At 38.9% G+C, this 12,459-nt stretch overlaps 1 protein-coding gene across 1 annotated transcript; it reads right to left on the bottom strand.

Moving 5' to 3' along the window:
- Positions 1-699: 699 nt before the first annotated feature.
- LOC116897796 (olfactory receptor 2AJ1-like) lies at positions 700-1,639 on the bottom strand. Its single transcript, XM_032899216.1, is given in 3 exon segments — positions 700-1,391; positions 1,394-1,414; positions 1,417-1,639. Coding segments are annotated over 3 exon segments (936 nt in total).
- Between the last annotated feature and the right edge of the window lie 10,820 nt (positions 1,640-12,459).

A 12,459-nucleotide genomic window follows, 5' to 3' on the forward strand; every position in this document is an offset into this window, starting at 1 on the left:
GAATGAAGGACCTAAAGGGTCTTACGACCCCATAAGAACAACAATACCTACCAACCAGAGTTCCCAAAAACACCTCCATAGAGTACACATGAACAGACCCATGACTCCACCTGCATATGTAGCAGAGGAAGGCCTTGTTGGGCACCAATGGGAGGAGAAGCCCTTGATTCTGACAAGGCTCGACCCCCCAGTGTAAGGAAATGTCAGGGTGGGGAGGCAGGAAGGGTTGGATGGATGGGTGGGGGGACACCCTCATAGAAGAAGGGGAAACGGAAATAGTCTAGGAGGGTAATGGACAGGAAACTGGGAAAGGGGATAACATTTGATGTGTAAATAAAAATATCCAATAAAAATGAGAAAAATAAAATATAGCTTTCTTTTTGTTGCTATTAGTTATTACTAAAATGAATTAATAAATTTTAATAAAAAAGTTTTTCATTTGCATTAGTTTGGAAAATTGCTACAACAGTTGACACACATAGTTCCACTATATGTTCTATAAATACATTAATGAATATTTCTTCTTTTTAGATAACATGTTATGGTTGCCTTACTGCAGCTTAGCAAGACTTTACTACATGCATCTACATACAGATATAAATATAGACTTGATTAGAATTATGCATTACTCTGAAATAGATGTGTGAAACAAGCTAAGAAAGTGAGTTTACAAAACACAAAAATGAGACATTTTTCCATTCAATTTTTATTCAGGAAATTGCTTTGGACTATGTTTTTCACAGCCATGAGGACATCTTTATTCCGAAAGCTATAGATTATGGGGTTGAGTGTAGGTGTCAGGATGGTATAGAATATCGCCAGAAACTTATCCTGCCCTGGAGTGTGGTATGAGCGAGGTCTCATATATGTGAAGATGAATGGCCCATAGTACATTATGACAACAACCATGTGGAATAAACAGGTGGATAAGGACTTTTGCCGGGCACCCGATGACTGCATTTGGAAGACAGTGAGGAGAATTTGCACATACGATATAGAGATCATGGAAAATGGGATTAGCAGAAAAACAATGCCACTCACATAAACTCCTCTCTCATAGTGTGTTGTGTCTATGCATGACAACTTCAACATGGCAGGGATTTCACAGAAAAAATGATCGATGGCCCTTGAGTTACAAAAGGGGAAGTGTAGTACAAAAGCTGTGTGCACTATGGAGTTGAGGATCCCCACTAACCAGGAGCCTGCAGCCAGGAGCCCACTGGAGTTATCTCTCATCAGCACAGGGTAGCGAAGTGGGTGGCAGATGGCCACATATCGATCATAGGACATGGCTGCCAGGAGAAGGCACTCACCACCTAGCAAGGTGAGGGACAGGAATATCTGGAAGCCACAGCCCCCAAAGGAAATGGATCTGCTGCCTGAGAGAAAGTGATCATTTTAGGAACAATGTTGAAATGTGCAAGATGTCCATGAAAGAGAGGTGACTGAGCAGGAAATACATTGGGGTATGGAGTCGAGAATCCCTGTGGATTAGGAGGATCATGAGGGTGTTTTCTGTGATTGTCATAATAAAAATGAAAAATGTAAATGAGAAAAAAACTAAGCTTGTCTTGGAAGAAGAGAACAATCCCAAGAGGATAAAGTCACTGCTGAAAGTGTAGTTCCCAGGTCCCGTCATATCTCCTCCTGTGTTACCTACAAAGAGATGGTTATTTAACCATGAGAAAGTTGCTAAATCTTGGAGGTGCTTACAAGTTCACAGGATAAAATGAGTTGATATGCAATTTCTATTTACTGTCAAGTGCCTCACAGAGGGCTTCAGAGTGGATGTGTTATACAAGTACATTTTTTGTTGTGGTGGTTCTAACAAATTTTAGTATCTAGTGCAGAAGGTACCTTTTTATATTTTAGATATGAAACTTCACTTACTTGCGTATGCTTTACTTCTGTCCAGCCATTTCTTGAGTTAAGCTTTCACAATTGCACCCCCTGTGTAAGTCCCTTTGGACGGGACTCTCCCTAGAACCTAGCTAGGCATTGTAAATTCTTTCATTGATTAACTGCATTTTCCAATTGAAACCCAGACTTCCCTGCTCTTGTTCACTCATGTCCTCCTTGAAATCTTGAATAAAGAGAAATGATATCTGGTTATGAAAGGAAGGAATAAAGAATAATGACAGCATGAATTGTGTGGATGATTTCGTGCTGAGCTTAACACAGTGAAGGAGACTGCCTGAGATTAGTTTTAGAAACATTCAGTACTTCCTTTGAATGACTTTAATGACACCAGTTTGTGTGTGTGTGTGTGTGTGTGTGTGTGTGTGTGTGTGTGTATCCTTTTAACACTGTAGTTACATTCAATCATTGCAGAGTGACCTACACTTTTTACTGACAACCAGATTTAATAAAACCATACATCTCACAGTGTCATCGGATTTATAATGCCAGATGCTGAGCTTTTACAATAAATTCCATCTAATAGCCTCCCCCCCCAAAAAAAAAAAACCGCTAAAAATGGGCATTTGTAGCTCTGGAACTCATAGATTCGGAGCATTGCCATTCTGTGCAACTAGCAAAGCTCCGAATCTCCTTACCTCTCTCCTATACATAAACCAGACGTATATACCAATCACACTTCTACCAGCTCTACCTCTGTAAACAGTGTTCGTGTAGAATGTCCTCGAAGATCTCACGAACCATGTGTGAACATGGTGGTTCTCAGTGTTAATTCCTCACCCACTTCCTTCAGTTGAACAAACTTCAATTAGTTCAGCACTATGTGTGCACTCCTGAGCTTCTCGTTCTCCCTGAAGCTGGGACTGCTCTCCAGTTACAGTCATGAGGGTAAAAACTAAGGCAGCATACCTTATCACTTCCTTCACGGAGATTTGAGCATACTCCTATGAAGAGTTCCAAACGGGAAGATTGCAGGAGCAGAAAGCTGGCAGTCTACTCCCGCTTCAGGTGAGTACATTTTCGATCACAAGACTTTCTCCAAGTTGCTAATATTAGCAACTACTTCATTCAAAAAACTTACTTAAAAAATAACTTGTTTTATACTCATTACTCGCCTGTCTCAGCAAAGACAGAACTTACGTCTGCTATGTTATATACCTAGTACTGCCAAGTTACAGTGTCTGTAAAATATTTCTCCCTACAGTAAGGTTGGCTGATAGAAAAGAAGACAGTGATTCTGAGAAACTAGAAAATGGTTTTACAGTTTGTCTGGTTCCATTTATCTACTCTACCACCAAAAAAAAAAAAAAAAGATTGCAGAAAGTAAAGGTATTTTACTATTTTACTATTTTCAAGACCGGAGAGGTACAAAATACTGATCAAATACTTGTCATCATTAACAAATTCCAAAAATTGTGATATAAAGTCAGGCTAGATTTAGCAGAGGTAAAAAATAGGTTTTGCTGATAAACATGCATATTGTCACACAGGGTTATACATTACATTCCTTGTGGCTGAGAGACTGTTAAGAATGAACATCTTAATGAGATCTGCTCTTACATAATAGAACATGTGAGTATCAGATATGGAGTGTCTGCATTATGAGAAAAGGCCCAGGTCATACCTTCTCAAGCACTGTGCCTCGAGCATTCTCTTGCAGAGACAACTTTGCTGAAAGGTTTCAAGCTAAGTGTCTTACTCCTCAAACTATTATTGTAATACACCTTCAGTGCAACCCATAGTTGGCTAATTATTTTAGCAATCAAGAGATTAAAATCTCTCTATGGACAGCACATTAGACTGATGCTGCCTTAAGAGGAAATGCCTATTGGTTTTGAGGCACAAGAACTCCCAAGACATAGGTCTGATTGCTGCTGCCATATTAAAGTTAAAATCGTAAACCTTCTCCTAAAGTAACATTAGTAAATGTGGCCATAGAGATTTCGAACAAGGAGTCCAAGGAGTATGGACAAAGAAAGGGAGCTCAAAATAAAGGGCAACACCAATGATGCATCATTACCATATGGGCACCAATGTATCTTCAAAGGTCCAGATGAGCCACACAGCTTCACCGTGGCAACCAAGCTCTTCACTGTGACTGCCTATCAAGAATGTATAAATTACTTCTTTGGAGTTTAGCAGTTTTGATTGGAAGAAAAATAGTGGCAATAGCCATGACCTTTCTAGTTCTGTTTACTTTAACTCTCAGTTCTTGTTAGCAAATTAACATAGTGAATAACACTGTCTCTTGCCTTCCTAGAGCTAAAACAAAGCAAAATTTTTAAACTTCACATGTTCATATTTCTTCTAAGTTATTTCAAATAATTTTATTGGGTGTTAAATTTATCTAAGTGAGAATTTTCATTTAATCAATTTTAGAATGTCCAATTTTAAATTAGATGATAGTATACTACTTATATAATATTATACAATGATATATATTTGTGAACAGAATTAATGTAACAGAATAAGAAAAAGTTCACCAAATTGAGTTAAAATATCTCAATAATAAAACAATAGCTATCAGCACCCATTCACAACTTACTCCCATAAACACTTCCATTAGTGTCTAAACTTATGTGACCTCCAATTTAATATGTCTAGACTATTGTATTCAAACCATGTAATTCTCATTTTGCATAACGTAGAAGTTAAAGATATCATATTATGCTGATGAATTCCCTGCCCTAGATTCTCTAAATGTTTAGTTTTAAAACTCAACATTTCTTTCTGTAATACAGTTTTGAATATGCAAATATTTTTCTCACATTTCCATAATTTCTTTAAAAAAATTCATGAAATTGTCTATCTGTGTATTTAGTATTTCCAGTGAATGTTTTGTGTTTACAAAATTTAGCCTATGTCCTATCTTTCCCATACTTTGGTTTCTTCTACAGAGACCGTCTGCCCTAATAATTCCAAAGGTCTCCAGGCTTTCCATTCACCAAATAAACATTTGAAATCTCTCTTACAGTGGAGCCTCATGCTTTCTGCAGAGAAAACGAGTCTATGCTGTTCAGAACCAGCCAACTGCATCAGGGAATCACACTCAGTTCAGTAAGTGAAGGGTTTACATGAGTTCACTTACTACTGCAGTCCAAGACTGGGGATTACCACAGCGTATCCAGGGACATGGTGAGACAATTCATGCATCTCAGCAGGACCAGTCTTCCCTCCCGCCCCCCTTACTCACCACATCAGACCATACCTGATTTGCCATACAGCACACTTTATCCTCTAGGTTCAGGAGTATAAGGGGCATCTTCACTCAGGATGCTGCTTACTTGCTTATGCTATTAATAATATCTTATATGTATGATGGAAGGTACCTAGCTAGCATCTACTTCAGATCAGCTCAAAGTTGGCAGTGGATCATTAGGTTGTAACATGGAAAAAGATGAAAGACATCTAGTCTTGGAGTTCGTGATGTGTGGTTTCTAGGAGAGAAATCAGCCTTCTTATAATAGGAAAGCATTGGGAATTTGATCCCCTGAGAATCAGCAGGGCATGCCGAAGTGGTTTTTGAGGGCAAAAATCAGTGCACTGTAGCATTCTCTGTGGTAAAACAGAGTGGTCTGAGTATCACAACATCACAAAACAATCTAAATTATATCAATGCATGCAAAATTCTGGTAATTAATTTTTTGATTGACAACAATAATGAACAAGCTTTTCTTTGTATTTCAGAATTTCAAGCAAGATTTCAAACATACTTTGTTTATTGATGCATTACAGGATTTGTTCTTGTTTTGAGACAGGTAGCTCAAGATGAGCTAAAACTCACTATGTAACCCAGGCCAGACTCAATTTATGACAGTCCCCTGCCTCAGCATTGCAAGGACTAGAATTATGGCCACATAGTATCTTATAACTATTACTTTGTTTCATTTGTCTAATCATTGTTGTCATGAGGCCAACAATGATTGAACATCATTCATTTCCAGGGCTGTCTCGATTAGCTCCAGTTTAAGCTGGCCCTCCTGTCAGAACTCATAGACTAAATGCAACATCATGTCCCCATAAACTTCACTTTTTCATTGAACAAAGTAATCCATTTTAAAAGACCTTCTTCTTCATGACAGAAGAATATATCTGTTCTACTCAGGTATATGTTGCTTGGCTGCTAATGTATGCTGAATAGATGTGCAGATTAGAGGTTATTACAATTAACCCTTTTAGAGGTTATTACAATTAACCCTTTCTAAAGGAAAGTCTTTTCATTTCAGAAAACTGGCTCATTGCAGTATGAAAAAATTCTATCAAGAAGCTTCTCTCCATTTTTTCAATGATGACATTTGTTAGCCTGTGTGCCAGAGCATTCTCCTAGGTCTCCAGGTCTGGAACATGCCTGTGCCATGCTCAGACTTTAGGCTTCTCCAAGGTTACACATGCTGTGAGCTGGACAAGTATGGTGAGACCACAGGACTTTAGACAGGCTGTTGCACATCCAAACTCAATGATTTGTCTGGGATAAATATTTGTGTGTTGGCCCAGCCTGGCAAGTCCATGGAATCTTATTTGCCTTAATCCCTATCTTTCAGATATAGCAAAATCACAATCTACATTCTGGGCTGGTGATGCAAATCCCCAATGCCCAACCACAATCCAGTCAAGCCATCCTTATACTACCAGGCAAGGCTCAGATAGCACAGCTTGCAAACCAGCCACAGCAGATCCTGCTATTTGTCCAATAACTCCAATCCAAACTCAATGCAAAGCACCTAGACAATGGACCAACCAACCCACATACATAGTCTGAAATTAACCAAGCTTGGACAATAATAACAATAAGCAAACTGGCACTCAACAGAATCAGCCTATAGTTTCACATCAGGCATACAAAGTGAAACAAATCTATATGATCAGGTCCCATCACAGTATTGAGAATTATAAAAAGCCAAGAGTATGTCTTCAACAAAAACCACCAGTTCAATAGAAGTGTTCTCCTATGAGAATTTCAGAGATGAACCACAAAACACAGAAGGTAGAACAGCCATAATGTTTATTAAAGAATTCAAGTGGTTTAAAGAAAACACAAACAGCTAAATTAATTTAAATATAATAGAAATAAATGTCTAGGGACTCCCCCCAAAAAATTACAAGCATAAGGCTTAATTAAATGATAAAATAATCCAGTATTTGAGAGCTGAATTTCATAAGGAAATAGAATATTGAAAATAGACTCACAGCAGACCAGCATGCTCACTCCTACTGCCACCCCATAGGCCTGCCTGTTTCCAAGTAGGACTGCTCTAAACAGGGACACAGGTGAGACATACTACCTAGAATCTCGGAGAGCCCAGCAGGTGTGGTGTCATTCCCACCCTATCATATCAGCACCTTATCAGCACCTCCACTTACACTCATGATGAATAAGTATGCCCACCATCTCCCTTCCCACACATCCCACCCCCACCAAAAGACCCCACCCAACGTGCCCACCCAGACTACAGCTCTGCCTGCCTCCCAGGAGGCTTGCTCTAACCCTGGGTACACAGCTCCATATGCCTCCTGAGAAGCCTGCTCCAACCCAGGATACCAAGGCCAGCCAGATAGTGAAAGACACGTGCAATAAAAGAAGCAACAGAAGACAATACAATATGGCACCATCAGAATCCAGCTCTCCTACTACAGCAAGTCCTGAATACCCTTAATACACTCAAAGAGTGAGATTCTGACCTTAAGTCTCATCACATGAAGATAATAGAGGACATTAAAGACGATACAAATAAATCCTTTAAATAAATACAGGAAAACACAGTCAAACAGGTAGAAGTCCTTAAAGAAAAAAAACAAATAATTACCTTAAAGAAATACAGGAAAATACAATCAAACAAGTAAAGGAAATAAACAAATTGGCCCAAGACCTGAAAATGGAAACAGAAGCAATAAAGAAAACACAAATGGAGGTAACCCTGGAGATGACAACCTTAGGAAACAGAACAGGTGTTTTCAAAACAGAATTTTGCCAAACTTTGAAAGATCTACTACAAATACTTCTTAAATTATTACAGAATACATAAGAGAACACAGAAATTTTTTTAAAAGATGGGAACTTACACTCATTTGTAATACACTCATTTAAAATAGGCTATAGATTTAAATGGAGTTCATTTGAAAAAAGAAATGAAAATGGCTGAGATCATCATCCTTAACAATTAGGGAAATGCAAATTAAACTACTGTGATGTTTCTTCTCACTGTTGTCAGAGGGAGTAAAAATTTTTTTAAAAATAAAAACTTAGACCAAATGCTGATGAGGATTGCACACTGGTTTACCCACTCTGGAATTCTTACATCTGTTAATTCAGAGAAGCCTCAAGAAGCTAAAAATAACTCTACCATATAACCCAGTTATACCACTCCTGCAGGGCATGGGGACCATGCTATCAGACCTGCATAAGACCTGGTGGGTTGTGCTCAAACTCCAGGACTCTCAGAGGTCTGAGCCTGCAGGAGTGAGTGGAGCTGCCCACACCTTGTCCTCTGTGCCTGCTCTGGAACATATAACTATGAGTCTTAACTCAGGGCAGTCAGTCACATAATGCAGCACCTAAAATGCTTCTCCATGCTAATGAAGGATTCCAGTAGCCTTAGCTTTCAGCCAATCACCTTCTTCCTGGATATTCTCTTGCCCTTCTAGAAAATTACATAATGGCTGATTCATTCAGAATAAAGCATATGCATTCATGTCCTCCTCCAATTAAGAAATATAAACAAGCTAAGATTGCCTCAAGACCTGCATCATTATAGATCACCAAGGGGAAAACCTTTACCTAAAAGGGCCAGGACACTAAACTCTCAAAGAAGGCCTTCTCTCTCTCTCCTGCCCCTCTGCACTTGGCACTTGCTCGTAATTGGGCCAGATCCTGAAAATTTGGACCCGTTTCTCTCCTTCAAGTATGGCATATAGACAGTGTTCCTATGCTTGGGAGGGAGACACTGTGGACCAGGTACACAATTCCTGACTTCCTCTCTGGGCAGACACAGACATGTTGTAGCACTCTCCTGCCTGAAAGGAAACACAGGCTGCAGACTCTCCCTCATGGACTTTGCCCTGATGGTGTTTTGGTTGCATCCAGACATCTACAGTGAAAAAAGGCAGAACCCAGAACAAACAACAAGTCTGGGTCCCACATACTCTTTGGCACATTCTCAAAGGACTCAACTATTTTAATCTACAAATACATCTTCAGCCCTGTTCATTGCTGCTTTAGTCACAGTGGCTTAGAAAAAGAACTTAAATGGTCATCAACAGAAGAGTGAATAATAAAAATATAGAACATAGGCCCAAGAGGAAACTGTATAGTGCCTATGGGCACGGGAAGATTGGAGCAGCCAAGCTGCAGGAGCCCTGTGGTCCAGACTGTGCCAGGATCTGAAAGGACATGGTCAAACAGCTCCCTGTATCCAAATCCTGTTGGAGGGAGAGCTAGACATTCAGAGGGGCAGACACACCTGGGAAACCAGAGGAGACTACTCCCTGCCCACATTTCTGACTCTAGAAGAAAACACCTAGTGCCATCTGGGCCACCTGCGCACAGAGACCTAGGAGAAGTACGGGCAGGCCCTTCTGGTTCCTGCCTACAGGGACAGCTGAAAGCCAGTGGACAGGAATGACTACAGGCCTGAAAGCAGAATACTCTGTTCCCATAACTGACTGAAAGAAAACAGGAAAACAGGTCTACAGCACTCATGACACAGAGGCCTATAGGAAGGTCAAGCCACTGTCAGAAATAGCAAAAGAAGGTAACACCAGAGACAACCTGATGTCGAGAGGCAAGCGCAGGAACCAAAGCAAGAGAAACCAAGACTACATGGCATCCTCAGAGCCCAATTCTCACACCAAAACAAACACTGAATATCCAAACATACCAGAAAAGCAAGATCTAGATTTTAAATCACATTTGATCATGATGATGGAGGACTTTAAGAAAGACATGAAGAGGTTGGGGATTTGGCTCAGTGGTAGAGCGCTTACCTAGGAAGTGCAAGGCCCTTGGTTCGGTCCCCAGCTCTGAAAAAAAGAACCAAAAAAAAAATCACATCTCAAGTTGATGATAGAGGACATTAAGAAGAACACAAATAATTCTCTTAAAGAAATATAGTACAACATAAGTAAACAAGTAGAAGCCCTTAGAAAGGAAAAACAAAAATCCCTGAAAGAATTATAGGAAAACACAATCAAACAGGTGAAGGAATTGAAAATGGAAATAGAAACAATAAAGAAAGCACAAAGTGAGACAACCCTGGATATAGAAAACCAATGAAAGAGACAAGGAGCAATAAATACAAGCATCACTAACAGAATACAAGACATAGAAGAGAGAATCTCAGGACCAGAAGATTCCATATAAATCATCGACACAATGGTCAAAGATAATGGAAAATGGAAAAAGCTACTGGCCCAAAACATACAAGAAATCCAGGACACAATGAGAAGATCAAACCTAAGGAAGATAAGCATAGAAGAGAGTGAAGAATCCCAATTCAAAGGACCAGTAAATATCTTCAACAAAATCATAGAAGAAAACTTCTCTAACTTAAAGAAAGAGATGCCCATAAATATACAAGAAGCCAACAGAACTCCAAATAGATTGGAAGAGAAAAGAAAGTCCTCCCATAACATAATAGTCAAAACACCAAATGCACAAAAGAAAGAAAATACTAAAAGCATGAAGGGAAAAAGGTCAAGTAACATATAAAGGCAGACCTATCAGAATTACACCAGGCTTCTCACCAGAGACTATGAAAGCCAGAAGATCCTGGACAGATGTCATACAGACCCTAAGAGAACACAAATACCAGCCCCCTAGAAAAAGCAAGAATCTAATCATTTTGCAACAAAAGAAAGAAAAGCACACAAACATAAACTCACCTCCAAATACAAATATGACAGGAAGCAACAATCACTATTCCTTAATAACTCTCAACATCAATGGACTCAATTCGCCAATAAAAAGACACAGATTAAAAAACTGGATAATATGTAATGAAGATCCAGCATTTTGCTGCCTACAGGAAACACACCTCAGAGACAAAGACAGATACTACCTCAGAGTAAAAGGCTGGAAAACAACTTTCCAAGCAAATGGTCTGAAGAAGCAAGCTGGAGTAGCAATTCTAATATTGAATAAAATCGATTTTCAATTAAAAGTCATCAAAAAAGATAAGGAAGGACATTTCATATTGATCAAAGGAAAAATCCACCAAGATGAACTCTCAATCCTAAATATCTATGCTCCAAATACAAGGGCACCTACATACATAAAAGAAACCTTACTAAAGCTCAAAGCACATATTGCACCTCTCACAATAATAGTAGGAGATTTGAACACCCCACTCTCATCAATGGACAGATCATAGAAACAGAAATTAAATGGAGACATAGACAAACTAACAGAAGTTATGAACCAAATAGACTTAACAGATATTTATCAAACATTTTATCCTAAAACAAAAGGATATACACTCTTCTCAATACCTCATGGTACTTTCTCCAAAATTGACCATATAATCAGTCAAAACAGGCTTCAAGAGATACAGAAAGATAGAAATAACCCCATGCATCCTATCAGACCACCACAGGCTAAAGTTGGTCTTCAATAACAATAAGGGAAGAACACCCACATATACATGGAAGTTGAACAATGCTCTACTCAATGATAACCTGGCCAAGGAAGAAATAAAGAAAGAAATTAAAGACTTCTTACATTTAATGAAAATGAAGGCACAACATGCCCCAAACTTCTGGGAGACAATGAAAGCTGTGCTAAGAGGAAAACTCATAGCTCTGAGTGCCTGCAAAAAGAAACAGGAGACAGCATATATCAGCAGCTTGACAGCACACCTAAAATTTCTAAAACAAGAAGAAACAAATACACCCAGGAAGAGTAGACGGCAGGAAATAATCAAACTCAGAACCGAAATCAACCAAGTAGAAACAAAAAGGACCATAGAAAGAATCAACAGAACCAAAAGTTGGTTCTTTGAGAAAATCAACAAGATAGATAAACCCTTAGACAGACTAACCAGAGGACACAGAGAGTGTATCCAAATTAACAAAATCAGAAATGAGATGGGAGACATAACAACAGACTCAGAGGAAATAAAAAAATATCATCCGCTCCTACTACAAAAGCTTATATTCAACAAAACTTGAAAATCTCAAGGAAATGGACAATTTCCTAGACAAGTACCAGGTACCAAAGTTAAATCAGGAACAGATAAACCATTTAATGGCTCCTAAAGAAATAGAAGCAGTCATTAAAAGTCTCCCAACCAAAAACAGCCAAGGTCCAGACAGGTTCAATGCAGATTCTATCAGACTTTCATAAAAGACTTCATACCAATAGTATCCAAACTCTTCCACAAAATTGAAACAGATGCAGCACTACCGAATTCCTTCTATGAAGTCACAATTACTCTTATACCTAAACCACACAAAGACCCAACAAAGAAAGAGAACTTCAGAACAATTTCCCTTATGAATATTGACGCAAAAATACTCAATAAAAGTCTTGCAATCAGAATCCAAGAACAC

This window comes from Rattus rattus, chromosome 4 (genome assembly GCF_011064425.1).
Source record: "Rattus rattus isolate New Zealand chromosome 4, Rrattus_CSIRO_v1, whole genome shotgun sequence".
NCBI classification, from domain to species: domain Eukaryota; kingdom Metazoa; phylum Chordata; class Mammalia; order Rodentia; family Muridae; genus Rattus; species Rattus rattus.